The sequence below is a fragment of the Sus scrofa genome, chromosome 8 (assembly GCF_054392235.1).
Source record: "Sus scrofa isolate SSC_HxYL_T2T_F1_AM1 chromosome 8, Sscrofa_HxYL_maternal_Yorkshire_Landrace_v2.0, whole genome shotgun sequence".
NCBI classification, from domain to species: domain Eukaryota; kingdom Metazoa; phylum Chordata; class Mammalia; order Artiodactyla; family Suidae; genus Sus; species Sus scrofa.
The window spans coordinates 32,969,788-32,986,281 of record NC_139390.1 but is presented as its reverse complement, the minus strand read 5'-3'; the positions used below and the strand labels follow the sequence as shown (position 1 = coordinate 32,986,281).

At 41.4% G+C, this 16,494-nt stretch overlaps 1 protein-coding gene and 1 long non-coding RNA gene across 6 annotated transcripts in view; one reads left to right on the top strand and one right to left on the bottom strand.

Moving 5' to 3' along the window:
* The window catches only part of SLC30A9 (solute carrier family 30 member 9), a 54,598-nt gene extending 51,250 nt beyond the window's left edge, over positions 1-3,348 (bottom strand). For 3 of the 4 annotated variants that reach the window (XR_014811823.1, XR_014811824.1, XR_014811825.1), the window contains exon 1: positions 3,106-3,348. Coding sequence is in view for 1 of the 4 variants with exons in the window: in NM_001137632.1 (NP_001131104.1) it covers positions 3,106-3,217 (112 nt within the window). In the remaining 3 variants the exon portion in view is untranslated. 4 annotated transcript variants of the gene reach the window in all.
* A 73-nt stretch (positions 3,349-3,421) lies between these two features.
* On the top strand, positions 3,422-16,145 carry LOC146400412 (uncharacterized). 2 transcript variants are annotated; one of them, XR_014812351.1, is made up of 2 exons: positions 3,422-3,535; positions 12,694-16,145. It is a non-coding gene; the product is annotated as an uncharacterized LOC146400412 (long non-coding RNA). The 2 variants fall into 2 exon arrangements; XR_014812350.1 differs by having other exon boundaries at positions 3,422-3,641; positions 12,694-15,381.
* The last annotated feature ends 349 nt before the right edge of the window (positions 16,146-16,494 follow it).

The window sequence follows — 16,494 nt, the reverse complement described above, 5'->3', positions numbered from 1 at the left end:
TATTCAGCTACTCTGAAAGGTCTCTGGCATATAAAAGAAACTCTTGATTTTGTATGCTGGTTGCTTGCTAAAAAAATGTTGGCATAATGTACTTTTCATAATAAAAACTTCTGAGGGGGTAAGATCAGGAAGGCTTCCTACCCCAAATTACCCTGCCTTCCTCCTGCTAGCTAGAGATTTAGTCCTCTTTCATTTCATAATCAATAAGTGAATTATATTAATCAGTTATTCATACTGTCACTGATTTCTTAAAATCAGATAATTAGATCAACATTTGGTGAGATTCCTCAGTACATGGGAATTCTAATTGAGGGAAGAATAGAAGACTATTTACAAAGCACTTCAGCTGCTGCATCGGGTTGGCTGTGGGCTGTGGAGGGCTGAAACATAGAAGGCAAATATATGCTACATTTGCATCAAAGTGGTAGAAAAATAAATCTATTTGTCTCTGCTTTCATGTGAGCCTTTATTTGTTTATTTATTTATTCATTCATTCATTTATTTTTCTGACCACGCCCACAGCACTTGGAGGTTTCCAGGCTAGGGGTCAGACAGGAGCTGTAACTGCTGGCCTATGCCACAACCACAGCAACATGGGATCTGAGTCACATCAGCAACCTACATACACCACAGCTCACCACAACGCCAGATCCTTAACCCACTGAGCAAGGCCAGAGATCAAACCCACGTTCTCCTGGATACTAGTCGGATTCATTAACCACTGAGCCACGACGGGAATTCCTATTTATTTATTTATTTAGTCTGTGCCCATAGCATGTGGAAGTTCCCAGGACAGGGACTGAACCCGGGCCAAAACTGCAACCCAAGCCTCTGCAGTGACAATGTTGGATTCTTAATCTGCTGGGTCACATGAGAACTTCCACCCCTCTGTTTTTCACTCTTTTAAGCTTTTAAAATTTAAAAACTCTGTCTAAATATAATTTATATATTTTCTAAAGGTTTAGGTGAAATGATGACATTATATCATTAGAGATAGTCAAGTTTCTCCAAGAATGGAAGGTTAAGCATTTAAGAGTTGAATTTTTTCTTTATTTTATTGGCACACGGAAGTTTCAGGCTAGAGGTCGAATTGGAGCTGCAGCTGCCCGCCTATACCACAGCCACATTGGATCTGAGATGCACCTGTGACCTACACTGAAGCTTGTGGCAATGCCTCCACTAAACAAGGCCAGGGATCAAACCTGCATCCCTATGGATACTTGTCAGATTCTTTTCCACTGACCCACAACGGGAGCTCCCCTTTTTGCTTTTAAATGTTTTCAGTTTGACCTACAGGCATGTATCATTTTTAAGTATGCAAATAGAGCAATTGTTTCCTTCAAAGTTTCCTCCTCTACCTTACAAGTTTTTCCCATCCATACAGAAACTTTAGAAGTATGTAAGTTACTTAACAAAGAAAAACACCTGTTTTTAGAATTTTTCCTCCAAAGTTCTTCAAATATTTGCTTCTTACATGCATCCAACTTAATTAGTACTTTTTTCTAAATAATTATTGTTTTACCATAATTGTAGTTGCCCTTTTAAAAACCATTTCAGCATTATTGAAACTAAATTTTCACAAACAAGGTTGCTTTAAAAATCTATTCAGTGTTTTTAAGCCTGAAAACACATTTCAATTTTTCAATAATAAACACTGCAAACAACTTTGCAATTCTTCTGACTGATGAGATAGGTTTTTATTTTCTGCAGTTTAAGGAGGATGCAAAAAGGGCACATAATTTTTGACATGGCAGCCACAGACAGTAACAGATTACAAATTACACTATTTCAACTTTTAACCAACACTTAAAGGGCGGTTTAGATTAAACTCAACAGCCACTCTACCTAATTTTAAGTGTAAAAAGCCAAAACTGCTTGATCAGTAGAAGCGATTATGCTAGAAAGTCTAATTGGGGATTTTGGAGTACAGTATAATCATATAATTCATTTCATTCACAAGAGAATCAGCTATATTTCCAATACAGGAAAACTCAACAGTTAAATCACTACCCAAAAGCCCCAAGAACAGTGCTGTTAAAATTAAACCTTCTGAGATTTTAAGAGCCAGTTTTTACATTCACTGTAAAAATAAGATAGGAATATGATCCTATGTTATCATAGCATAGGCATTATTATACTTTATTTTACTTATAAACTTGAATGACTAGAACTTCCAACTTCTACTGCAAAGTCACGAAACATGCTACCAGTTTTTTCAAACAAATTTTTGCGAAATGTTTCTGTAAATACTCTTCATCCCCAGGAATCTGGAAGATTCTATTAGGAGTAGAAATAGTTCTCGCTCTTCCTCATTGCTCCTATTGTTTAGCAAGTATCAAACAATCTATGGTATGGCAATTACGGCAAAAACGGATGTAAGCCTATTTAAAACCTGCAAGTTCAATGTTATTTCGGAAATTATTGGACAATTAAAATTTGAGTCAGAAAAAAAAAAGTCGAAAGAGAAGGATAAAAACTCTTGACAACCACTTTTGTTCTAGCATACGGCTCCAGCACACACGTTTTCACCAAAAATATTGTTCAACCTAACTACACTCATTCAGTAACTGTGGAATGGTCATGCCCTCATATTTAGGAATGATTCGTAAATGAGCAACCCCCAACTCCCTCCTTAGAAAATTTAATAAAACGAGTTGAGAGTACAAGAACATGAGCAGGGTAAGAATATCTGCTCAGCCAAAAGTGATCAATGAAGCTAAGGCAATGAGCTCCAAAGACTCGAACTTTGTGGAGTCAGCAATTTCCCGCTGCCTGGAGGAAGAGGCGGGGCGGTCACCGCCGGACGGTGAGATGCTCACGTAACTTATTTGCAACAAACTGGTGGGTGTCATGGATTTCTCCTGGCTCGCGAATTGCCCCCCAAGATTCTGCGGGGGCAATGCCAAGACCATAGGTGACATCAGGATCGAGGCCTGTAGGGGTCCCTGCTGGTTGGGCCTGAAAGTAAGGTGCCGGGGTGGGAGGTAGGGCAAGGCAGCGACCGGCCGGAGGCGAGGAGCCCAACGCCCAGTGGCCCAGCGTGGAGCTCGGCCTTGTCCTCCAGGCTGGCTTCCGCGGAGTCAGCGGCCGGCGCGGCACACTCACCCTGGCGGTCGCTGGAGCCGCGGGCCGCCGCCCTGCAGCGCAGACGGAGCCGGCACAGGGAGGACCAGCTGCATCTGTGGGCCGCAGCGGCGGCGGCCAAGCCCGGTAACATCCTGGCGGGGCGAAGGCCCCCAGTTGGACACCACCTTCTGCCTCCGCGCCGCCACCAACACCAACTGACTCCATAGACTGGACACTAGCTAATATCAACGCCTGCGCCGCCGCAGGCGGCCTCCACGAACCCGGAAATGGTAATATTATTAGGCGACCGGCCGCGGAGACAGCGGAAGTGACGTGCATGCGGCGCGCGAACCCTGAAAAGTTGCTGGGTGGAGCTGGATCAGCTGGGGAAGGCGTGGCTGTGCAGGAAGTTTGGCATCGGTTTTCTCCTCCGCGCCTGTAGTTTTGGTCCTTGCCTGGAGATCTATAGGTAAATTGTTTGCTTCCTAGCAGCCAGGAAGTCCTTGGCGCAGTGTGTTTGGCATCGGTTTTCTCCTCCGCGCCTGTAGTTTTGGTCCTTGCCTGGAGATCTATAGGTAAATTGTTTGCTTCCTAGCAGCCAGGAAATCCTTGGCGCAGTGTCAGCCTTTGGAGGATCTGCCTACTTTTCTTTTCTCTGGGCTCTAGATCCTAGGTCGTTATGTTGGAAATGAGGGAGGTTAAGGTTAGGTGAGAAGGAAGGACAGTGGCCTTCTGAGCCCCTCTCTTTGGATCCTTCTTGGAGAAGCCAGAGCTTAAGGTGTCCTCAGCAGTCTGTGAACCTGTACCACAGTACATTGCAACACCGTTGTTTAGCCAGTAATGTGAAGGCAAATACCCTTAGAGTCATTTATTTGCCCTACTAACCATTGAACCTCAGATTCCTGTCTGTAATAGTGAAATAAGACTTAGACTTTCATGGTTTTTCTGGGTAAAGGAGATGTGCAGACGTGTAAATAACAGTCAGTGTGGTCTCAGGGAGAGAGAGACCAGGACAGTATTCGCCAAGCATTAACTGTTGTTTCTCTGATGTGTTCATTCAGGTGTCAGCTCAAACTGGAGAGACACCAAGCAGGGCCCTGTGGGGCCCCTGGGCATAAGGCTTTCTGTGTCCCCCATTTCTTGTTTTTGGGACTAAGCTTCAGTTTTCAAGACCTTCCTTGAGTTCCAAAGGGCAGGTTCAAACAGTTGCTAATCTGGGACAAGGGAGGAACAGTCAAGAAACTATAGTGCAAGAGTTCCTGTGGTGGCTCAGCGGTAATGAACCTGACTAGTATCCGTGAGGACACATGTTTGATCCCTGGCCTCACTCAGTGAATTAAGGATCCGGCATTGCCGTGAGGTGTGGTATAATCCACAGAAGCAGCTTGGATCTGGCATTGAGCTGTGACTGTGGCATAGGCCGGCAGCTACAGTTCCGAGTAACAATATTTTTGAGTTCTGCAGAACCATAACCCCCAACAGATGGAAACCAAAGAGGAAGAACTCCCCCCCTCTCCGCCCAAACCCAGTCCTGGGGCCATTGAACACCAAATTCAGAGAAGAATTTAGCTTGCCATCTACCCTGATCCTTATCTGTGGCCCTGTTTTCTTCTCCCAAACTATAAAACCACTTCCTAATCTCTCCGAAGGGAGGGCACAGTCTTTAGGAGGCCTGCTGTGGCCTCTTTTGCCCGGCAAAGCTATAAAGCTGTTTTTTTCTCCTTCACTCAAAACTCTGTCTGTGAATTTCTATTCAGCACCAGTGGACAGAGTTTTGGCAACAAGAGGGCTGCCTTGACCACTCTAGCCATTGTAGGGAAGCAAAATTTGGCACCCTAGAATGGGTTTCTTTGGCACAAGAATTAATTTAGACTGGTTTTTAAGTACCAAAAGACTCATCAGCTTTGACCTTTCTCCTAACTACCTAATAGAATGTAGATTGAGGGCCTCTTCCTAGAAGGGAGTTATCACCATAGATAAGCATATTAAGAACTAGGTGAGCATCCCTGCAAAGTCTTTGTTAAAATTCCTCCTGGTCCTATTGTCTCTGCAGGCCCAGCAAACATTTGTTTCCTGAATATTCTCTTTTTTTTGTCTCCTTGTCAGTTGCCTTCCTCCCCTTTAAAGTCTCAGGCTACTACCCCCAACGTTGTCTTTTGTCTTTAGCTGAAGTCGGTATTCCAGGTGAGAGTTTCTGGACATTTTAGAGAATTGCTCAGTTTTCTTGGGTCTCACCCAAGAAATAATATACACATTATTAAACTTTTGTTTGATTATCTCTGTTAATCTTTTCATGTTGATTTAATTCTTAGACCTGCCGGGAGGACTTGAAACTGAAACACCTCTGACTTGAACCCAGCCTAAACCCAGATCAGGACTCAAACCCATGGTTTTTTAATTAGAATCACTTACGAGGTGTTTGGACTTAGTGAGGCTTAGATTCTTTGTGTCTCAGGGAAGGAAGTCAGCTAGAGACAAAGTAATAGGCAAGAAATAGATTTATTAAGATAGGACACTTGTGAGGGATACAGGCAGGCAGGCTTGGCTCTGAGGATGATGTGGGCTACATTTTTATAATCTAAGGAAAGGGGGGAGGGGAAAAAGACCACCTTCCTCATCCTGCAAGTAGACGTCAGGCGTACATCCTTAGCTCCTCTTTCATATTGGGTAAGAGAGTATTTGGCCCTATGAGGTCAAACTAGGACTGTCAGGGTGCTTACTCAGATCAGCAGAAGGATGGTAACATGTGCTGTAATGTATGTTGAATTAGCTCAGGTTTCCATATAGTGAGAGTTTCCTACTTTGGAATGTCACCATTCCATTAAATTCCTGTCCTCGGTCCTAAGGATTATTATCTTCCTGAACTTGAATGCAGGCCTCATTTTATCTTTTACTTTAATGAGCTGAGATATGCCTCTGGTCATCTTTTCTTTATGGTTTTATAGGTAAGCAAGGCTCCTTCTTTCCAAGACATTCTGAGGGCTTTCTTGAGCCATTATTAACTTACAGTGGTCTCCCAAAGTCCCAAGGTTTCCCTCTCTATCTGTGGTCCCCTACTGGGATTTCTGCAACTACTTGTTAACTATCCTACTGTATCCCTACCAGACTTAGAAAGATAGCAGAAGATGTCTTTCTCCCCCATGCTATAACAGGCCTGTTTATTTTCTACCCTGTTGCCCTGTATACTTTTTTTCAAAATGCCTATAGAAATTTGAAATGATCTGTCTATATATATTTTCTGGCTCTCAGAATAAAAAATAAGCATCATGATGCTGGAATCTTGTGTTTGCACATTGCTTTTTCCCAGGGACTAAAACTGCCTAACACAAATACATTAATTGAATGGAAATCATGGTGGTTTTAGGACTACTGTTAGCTATAGCTCTGCTGTTGTCAAACCCAAGTTCCTGTGCCCGATGCACAAGTGAGGGCAAACAAACCAAAATGTCAGAGTTTGGAGCAGAGAAAGTCTTATTGCTGGGCCAAGCAAGGAGAACGAGCAGCTCATGCTCAAAAAGCCAGAACTCCTAGGTTTTCAGAAGGAGTTTTTATGGGCAGAATTTGGGGGAAGGTCGGCAAGGGGTATGACCTTTTTTTTGTCAGTGGTAAGGTAACTGGGTGATGTTCCATGAATCTCAGTCATGAACCCTCTGGTTCCAACCAGTCTCTGGTCCACAAGCTTCTGCTCATGCTATCCTTCACCTGGATGGGAGCTTTAGTTCACCTAGAAGAACTCAGAGATGACATTGCTATGTATATCCATTCGCCAGGAGCCAGGACCCTGCTTTAGTGCTGCACTATTGTTTATTGACTGCTCCTCCTATGTTTCTGCATTCTCTCCCTTCCCTAATTAGTAACTGAATCTGCCCTTTGGAATTCTGGCAAAGTCTGGGAGGCTGAAGCCTTTTTCCTACAAATAAGAAACAGGGGGACACGAAGAGGCCCTGCAGGGTCCTGCTCGGTTTCACTGCAAAATAACTGATCCACAGGGAAATCAATTAGTATATCTCCAATTTTAAGAGAATCAGCACTTTTTTTTTTTTTTAGGGCTGCACCTCCGGCACATGGAGGTTCCCAGGCTAGGGATCCAGTCCGAGCTACAGCTACCTCCTACACCACAGACAAGCCACAGCAACGCCAGATCCTTAACCCACTGAGCTAGGCCAGGGATCGAACCCACAACCACATGGTTCCTAGTGGGATTAGTTTCCACTGTGCCACTACTAGCTCTGAGAATGAGTGGTCTTTTACACTGCTTGAGAAAGCACATCCAGATTAGTGAGGTCATTGCGATTAAATTATCATCAGAATGGTAGGCAGATTTAACTTCCAATAACATATTAAAACATTAAGTGGGAGTTCCTGTCGTGGCGCAGTGGTTAACGAATCCGACTAGGAACCATGAGGTTGCGGGTTCGGTCCCTGCGCTTGCTCAGTGGGTTAATGATCCGGCGTTGCCGTGAGCTGTGGTGTAGGTTGCAGACGTGGCTCGGATCCTGCATTGCTGTGGCTCTGGCGTAGGCTGGTGGCTACAGCTCCGATTGGACCCCTAGCCTGGGAACCTCCATGTGCCGCAGGAGCGGCCCAAGAAATAGCAAAAAAAAAAAAAAAGACAAAAAAAAAAAGACCAAAAAAAAAGAAAACATTAAGTGGTTAGGAGTTCCTGCTGTGGCACTGTGGGTTAATGATCTGTCTAACCTAAATACTTTGGATTCTTAAGGTCCACCCCTGGTTTCAACTGTCATTTTAGACTGATCAAAACCTCAAAGAGTTTGTTTGTTTTGTTCTATGTACAATAGGATTTTTTTTTTTTTTTTTTTTTTTGGCTACACCCAAGGCATGAGGAAGTTTACAGACCCAAGCCACAGCAGTGGCAACACCAGGTCCTTAACTGCTAGGCTAACAGGGAACTCCTGTACAATAGGATTTCAATTTTCTTTTTGTTTATATGTATTTTCTAATAATATTCATTCCTTTTGTGATAAGAAACATTTTGAAATATGCTTTTTTCAGGGTTGTTAAAATAATTTTAATAACACAGTTGTATGATGTGGAGAACAATGCTGGTACATAGCATGATTTCATCGTGTGTTAGTTTTTCTCTATCCTCCTTTCCCCTAGTATAGCTGGACAATAAGCCATGATAACATAGCATGGTATAACTTGACTTAAACACTATTAATTTTAATAAACTTCCAGAAGCCTTGACTTGCCAAAAAGTTCGAAGAATAAAGTGGATCATGCTGTGTTATCTTGTTTAACCCTCACAATGCTGGATGGCATCTTAAAATACTTCTGCACTTGTCTTGGTGTTTATACCTATATTGCCATCATATATTTGTCCTGACGAATAGGCTTCAGAATTTTCCCAAGTGCTGAAATTGAGGCAATGTTATAAGCAGATTGGGTAGGGGGAAGAGAGAAAGAAAACAGAGTGGCTTTCTTGACCTAAGAAAAGGCATTTTAGGCCTAAGCCATTTCGTGATCTAAGCCTGGCCACAAGGCTTGCCCTTGAATAGGTCTTAGTAATTAATGATCTTAAGGGAAGTGAAGGAATGCAGGAACAAAAGAAAAGCAGTCAAAGAACAATAGTTGAGGGGTGAGGGAACACATGGCAGTTGGGGGTTAGCAGATGCAAAGTATTATAGGTAGAATGGATAAACAACAAAGTCATACTGTGCAGCACAAGGAACTATATTCAATATCCTGGGAGAAACCATAATGGAAAATATAAAAAATAATGTATATATATGTATGACTGAATTACTTTACTGTACAGCTGAAATTAACACATTGTAAGTCAACTAAACTTTTTTTGGTTGTTGTTGACTATACTTTAAATAGTCTTTCATTGTTTTCTGAAATGTAGGTTAAGAGAGAGCCTGTCTCCAGATTTTATACCCCATTTTTTTGTGTGAGCAACATAATATTATCTGTTTCATGAGAATTTACGAAATCAATAGATGCCTAAATATAGGGAATATTAAGTCAGATGGGTGGAAATAGAAGTAGAAAAGAGATAAAATGTCATTTGATTATTACCATTAACCACAACTCCGGAGTTCCCATTGTGGCTCAGCAAGTTAAGGACTCTATGTCTCTGTGAGAATAGGGGTTTGACCCCTGGCTCCACTTATTGGGATAAGGATCTGGTGTTGCCACAAGCTGTGGCGTAGTGGCACGTGTGACTTGGAGCCAGTGTCGCCGTGGCTGTAGTGTAGGCTGGCAGCTGCAGCTCTGATTTGACCTTTAGCCTGGGAACTTCCATATGCTACAGGTGCGGCTCTAAAAAGAGAAAACAAAACACAACTCCGGCAATGTTTTCCATTAACTCTGAGTAAGTTCCAACTCGTTGCAGAAATTTGCTTCAGTTGTTGAGCTGCCTGTTCCTTGGTTTCCTCCTGTCCACTGCTTTGGGGAAGTAATGATTCTGGTCATGAGACAAACTTGGCTGTCTGTCTGGAAGACTAACTTAGGTAACCCATTTGGCGAGGGGTGGGGGTGTTGAATCGGAGCTTCAACTCCAGATCCTTCACCCACGGGGGTCGGAGCCTCAACGCCGAATCCTTAACCCACTGAGTGAGGCCAGGGATTGAATCTGCTTCCTCATGGATACTAGTTGGATTCATTTCTGCTGAGCCATGACAGGAACTCCCAGATACATGCATCTTAATCCTGACAGTTTTTCCCATCCTCTAGCTCTGTCCACATCTGAAGCCACTTCCCACTGCAGCCTCACTGTTGGGAATCAGGGAGAGAGGAATAGGGTATAATTCTCTATCTTGTCTTACATATCCATGCCAGTGTCTCAAAAGAGACACAGGACTAGATGCTTGCTCTATTTTATTCTCAGCCTCTTTTGAACCCATCTTCCAAATGTCTCAGCAGCATGGACAAACTTCATTACAGTTTCTTTGTTCCACCAACTTTATACTCCACCATCACCCTGAACACCTCCAACACATGTTTTTCTGTCCTTGAGTAGCTTTCTGGAAATACTTTTGTGTGACATCAGTCTATATATATTTGTGTGAAAGATTTGTGTGAAAGATTGTGTGAAATTTTACACTGATTATTTGATCTTTCTAAAAATATCCAGGCTTTAAAAAAAAAAAGGTTGGTATTAATTTTGGTTACGCCATATTCACTTCTGGACACAGTAGCTTTAGAGAAACTGAAGTGACAGTAAAATAATCCTGTCCCTGCCCTGTTTCCTGATTAAGAAAGAGCCAAGTTTGGAGAAGGGAGGCCAAAGCATGGTCTGCAACAAGCTGAAAATATGCCCTTGAATGCTGAGGCCAAAACTATGCCTGTGAAATGGTAAATAAGCTTGACCTTGGCTTTGGCTTTTTTTACCATAAGATAAAAATTGAAGAATCTCACATTCCTCTTTACACTTAAACAGAAGTAGACCATAAAGAGCCATGAGGCTTTCCAAAGAATCGGTACCGATGGAAGGAATGAACTGAACGAACAAAAGGAAATTTAAAAGACAGCAGCAAAAATGTTTTTAGAAAGCTAAAAACATTTCAGAAAGTGTCAAAAGAATAATTACTAAACCGACATGACGAATGAATTGCAATCACAGGCCATAGTACAAAAAATAATTATTCAAATTATTTATTAACTTGCACTGTAGCATCTGCTACATATTATTGTCAGCAACTGAATTGGGCAGTAATGACAATGAATTCTAAACTTACGTATCTGGGAGTTCCCGTCGTGGCGCAGTGGTTAACGAATCCGACTAGGAACCATGAGGTTGCGGGTTCGGTCCCTGCCCTTGCTCAGTGGGTTAACGATCCGGCGTTGCCGTGAGCTGTGGTGTAGGTTGCAGACGCGGCTCGGATCCCACATTGCTGTGGCTCTGGCGTAGGCCAGTGGCTACAGCTCCGATTCAACCCCTAGCCTGGGAACCTCCATATGCCGCAGGAGCGGCCCAAGAAATAGCAACAACAAAAAGACAAAAAAATAAATAAATAAATAAATAAAAAAATAAATAAACTTACGTATCTAATAATTTAGCAAATTCATTCCTATTCCATACTTGGAGAAAAAAAAGGGAAAGAAAGAAAAATTAAAGATTATAAAAAGTGGTTAAATAGTGCCAAGACTGCTCATAGCATCTAAACACCATTTGGGAGTTCCCGTCGCGGTGCACTGGAAACGAATCCAACTTGGAACCATGAGGTTTCGGGTTGGATACCTGGCCTCGATCAGTGGGTTAAAGATCTGGCGTTGCTGTGGCTGTGGCTGTGGCTGGCAGCTACAGCTCCCATTAGACCCCTAGCATGGGGACCTCTATATGCTGCATGTGCAGCCCTAAACAGACAAAAGACAAAAAAAAAAAACACCATACTTCCAATACTTAGAGAATCTCCTACCTTGTGGGTTTACCTCCCCGAGGTAGAAGGCTGGCACTTACTCTCCTAGGCCTCTTTCTGGCTTAGCCCACTGATGTGACAGAGGCTCTAACCAACCATCAGAAATCTGTGAGAGGCCTCAGTTTGCAAGAAAATAACGGGGAGAGCAGGGCATGTCATGGGACATATTTTGACAAGGGAAGAGTTGTGAGGCAAAGATACACAAATTGAGAGGCCATAGGGACAGCAGTCCAGGAGAGTGTCCCAGCAGCAGTGATGTCAGCAGAGGCTCATGTCGTTTCCGGTTATAGAGCTTCCAAGTCTGAGTCTCTCCTCCTTTTAATATAAACAAAAAATAAAGCAAAAGCTATTGGTTAAGTTTTTTTTTTTTTAATTTCGTGGTTTCAACTGGAAAATTCTTTAGCCAAGGAGTACGATCAAGGGATAGATGCTTTTTTTTTTTTTTTTTTTTTTTTTTTGTCATTTTAGGGCCACACTTGTAGCATACGGAAGTTCCCAGGCTAGGGGGTAGGGGGTCGAATTGGAGCTGCAGCTGCCAGCCTGAGCCATAGCCACAGACAGCAACACAGGATCTGAGCTACATCTGTGATCTACCCCACAGCTCACAGCAATGCCGAATCCTTAACCCACAGGGCAAGGCCAAGGATTGAAACCCTTATCCTCATGGATACTAGTCAGGTTTGTTACCGCTGAGCCAGGATAGGAGCGCCTCTTTTTTTTTTTAATTGAAGTATAGTTGATTTACAATGGTGTATTAGTTTGGTGTAAAACAAAGTAATTCTGTTATATATATATATATATGTATATATATATACACTTTTTCAGATTTTTTTTCCGTTATAGGTTATTCTAAGATATTGAATATAATTCCCTGTGCCAGACAGTAGGACCTTGCTGTTTATCTGTTTTATATTAGTAGCATGTATGTGTTCACCTTAAGCTCCTCATCTATCCTTCCTCCACCCCTTTCCCTTTGGGTTACCGGAAATATGTTTCCTATGTCTGTGAGTCTGTTTCTGTTTTGTTAATTCATATTAAGATTCCACATATAAATAATATTGTATGATATTTATCTTTCTCTCTGATCCTCATTAAATTCTTATGTTAAAGTCCTAACAGTCAATGTGACTTAGTTGGAGATGGGACCTTTAGCAGGTAGTTAAGGTTAAATGCGGTCATAAGGGCAGGGTTCTAAGGCAGCAGGTGGCTTTATAAGAGGTGAGTGATGTCTTTCCCTGTCCAGGTACACATGTCAAGGAAAGTGAACATACAGTGAGATGGTGGCTACCTACAAGCCAGGAGGCCTCAGAATGAAACCTACTTTGCTGGCACCTTGACCTTGGACTCAAAACCTCCAGAACTGTGAGAAAAAAAAACTTCTGTAGTTTAAGTCATCCAGTCTGTGGTATTTTGTCATGGCAGCCTGAGTAGACTAATATACCATGTTATCGAAGAGAAATATGGTTACTCTGTAATAAAGCAGTCTTAACACTGGCCAATTTAATATACACACAAAATCCCGAAGAATATTCAACCATGCCTTCATTTTCAAGTCATATAATCCAAACGTACAAAGTCCACAAGTCCACAAGCCAGTGGAGTGTTCTAATCTATTTAGCTTGCACCTGAGTTCCTTTCACAGCCATGGAGTTTTAAATAATAATGACATAGCAAGGTCACCAGAGAATCTCTGACAATCTCCTACATACCTTCTATATCTGTGTTGTATGTATGATACATTAGCCACGAGTCATATGTGGAGAGTGAGCATTTGATATAGGGCTAGTCTGAATTGAGATGTGCCGTAAGAATAAAATAAATATAGGCTTATGATGAAAAGAGTAAATTTTTAAAATTTTGTCTTTTTAGGGCCACATTCAAGGTATGTGGAAGTTCCCAGGCTAGGGGTTGAATCGGAGCTGTAGATGCCAGCCTACACAACATCTCACAGCAATGCCAGATCCTTAACCCACTGAGCAAGGCCAGGAATCAAACTCAAGTCCTCATGGATATTAGTCGGGTTACTGCTGAGCCATGACAGGAACTCCAGAAAGTATAAATTATTAATCATTAATAACCATTGAAATGATAATGTTTTAAAATATAGTGGATTAAATAAAAACATTACAAAATTATTTCACCTTTTACTGTTTTTATTTTTTATTTTTTGGCCACACCTGTGGCACATGGAAGTTCCCTGACCAGGAATCAAACCCACTTGGCAGTTACAGCCTGCACCATGGCTGTGGCAATGCCAGATCTTTAACCTGCTTCTCTTTTTACTGTTTTTAATATACTACTGAAACATTTTAAATTACATATACACCTTGCATTTGTGTCCTGCATTAAATTCATGTTGAACAGTGCTGCTCTATACACACACCCAATCTCTTAGTCCTAGTGATACATTCACTCTTTCCTTAAAGTCTCAGCTCCAGTTCTTCTTGGGTCTTACAATATCATATAATCTCCAATATTTAAACTTCCTTTGAAAATTCACAATTTTACAGTACTGGGTAGGGGAGAAAATGGGAGGTGGTCATTGTTACAAACATCAATTATTACTAAACAGTACTTATTTGCTGACTGTCTGGTATATGAATCAGTGGGAAATTATGTTAACTACTCAATTTATTCAATAAAGCACTCCACAGAATTGTTCTAAATTATAGATGATGGCAGCCAAAAAAATCTTTTGAGCCCTTTATGTGAAGCATTATACTAAACACTCTGTGCTTGAACTCATTTTATCATTTCACAATGTATAGAGTATTATTATCCACATTTACAGGAGAAACAGAGATTACATTTCTAGGAAGTGACTGAAGCCAGGTCTGTTGACTTCAGAGGCCTAGGGCTTGGCCACGCTCTACTGCCTTCCAGTGATCTTATTTCTGCTACTTCCTAGTATCCCAGATACAACCAGTTTCTGCCAGACTCCCTAAGGAAGATAGAATTGTAATTCTGGGCATCATCCTCAGCACATTACAGATAAATTCAGTTTTGAGCATTTCTTAGATTAATTTTTGCATCCTTCTTATGAATTCATTTGGGATAGTTTAGAAAGAGCATGTTTTGGAGAAGACTTTTAATCATTTACTGATTTTGAAGATGTACTTCTGGAGAGAGCTCTTACAATTACAGGAGCTGATCTGATTTTGCCAAGTAGTAGCACTTTGCTTTCTGTCCCTTGCATAAGCCTTTATGTCCCTGGAATTGTGAGAGTTTAAAAAAAAACCAAAAACCTGTCAACACAAGGTTTTGTACTTTAATAAGGGAAAAAGGAAAACATTCTCTTAAGAGGTCCAAAGTTCCTCTTTTTGCCCAGAAAGGTGTTGACTTAAAACATGGTAATATAGGAGTTCTCCTGTGGCACAGTGGGTTAAAGATCTGGCATTCTCATTATAGCAGCTTGTGTTGCTACTGTAGCATGGGTTTGATCCCTGGCCTGGGAACTTCTGCATGCCACAGGTGTGGCCAAAGCAAAACAAAACAAAAATATGGTAATGTAGGTTTTAACCAACAATGACTCATCAAGTAGGATTTTGAAGGAAGTTTTTTAAATTCCAGGAGTCCAAGAATCTAATGTAAAATGAGAAGTGTAATATAATATAAAATGTAGCCAAAGCCATCCTGAGAAGGCAAAATGGAGTGGGAGGAATTAGGCTCCCTGATTTCAGACTATACTACAAAGTTACAGTCATCAAAACCGTATGGTACTGGCATGAAAACAGAAATATAGATCAGTGAAACAGGATAGAGAACCCAGAATTAAACCTACATACCTTCAGTCAACTAACCTAGACAAAGGAGACAAGTATATACAATGGAGAAAAGACAGTCCCTTCAATAAGTAGTGCTGGGAAAACTGGATGGCTACATGTAAAAGAATGAAATTAGAACACTTTCTAACACCATACACAAAAATAAACTCAAAATGGATTAAAGACCTAAAAGAAGACTGGATACTCTAAAACTCTTAGAGGAAAACATAGGCCGAACACTCTTTGACATAAACCACAGCAATATCTTCTCAGATCCACCTCCTAGAGTAATGACAATAAAAATGAAAATAAACAAATGGGACCTAATTAAAGTGAAAAGTTTTTTCACAGCAAAGGAAACCCTATAAACAAAATGACAAGACAACCCACAGAATAGGAGAAAATATTTGCGAATGAAGTGACTGACAAGGGGTTAATCTCCAAATTTTATAAACACCTCCTGCAGCTCAATACCAAAAAAACAAACAACCCCATCAAAAAATGGGCCAAACATCTAAACAGACAAGTCTCCAAAGAAGACATACACATGGCCAAAAAACACATGAAAAGATGTTCAACATCACTAATTCTCAGAGAAATGCAAATCAAAACTGCTATGAGGCAGCACCTTACACCAGCCGGAATGGCTATCATCAAAAAGTCTATAAACAATAATGCTGGAGAGGGTGTGGAGAAAAGGGACCCCTCTTGCACTGTTCTAAAAATAGAATTACCATTTAATCCAGCAGTCCCACTCCTGTGCATCTATCCAGAGAAAACCATGACTGGAAAAGATACATGTACCCCAGTGTTCATTGCAGCACTGTATACAATAGCAAGACATGGCAGCAACCTAAATGTCCCTCGATAGAGGAGTAGATAAAGAAGATGTGGTACATATATACAATGGAATATTAATCCCCCATAAAAAGGAAGAAATAATGGCATTTGCAGCAACATGGATGGACCTAGAAGTTATCACGCTAAGTCAAGTCAGACAGTGAGACACCAGCGTCATACACTATCACTTATATGTGGAATCTAAAAAAGGGATACAATGAACTTTACAGAGCAGATACTGACTCACAGACTTTGAAAAACTTAATCATTTCCAAATGAGACAGGTTGGGGGGTGGGGAATGGGCTGGGGGTTTGGGACAGAAATGCTATAAAATTGGGTTGTGATGATCATTGTACAACCATAAATGTAAGAAAATTCACTGAGTTAAAAAGGAAAATACCCCCCACCCCAAGTTCAGGAGATCCATGCTACAATTGCC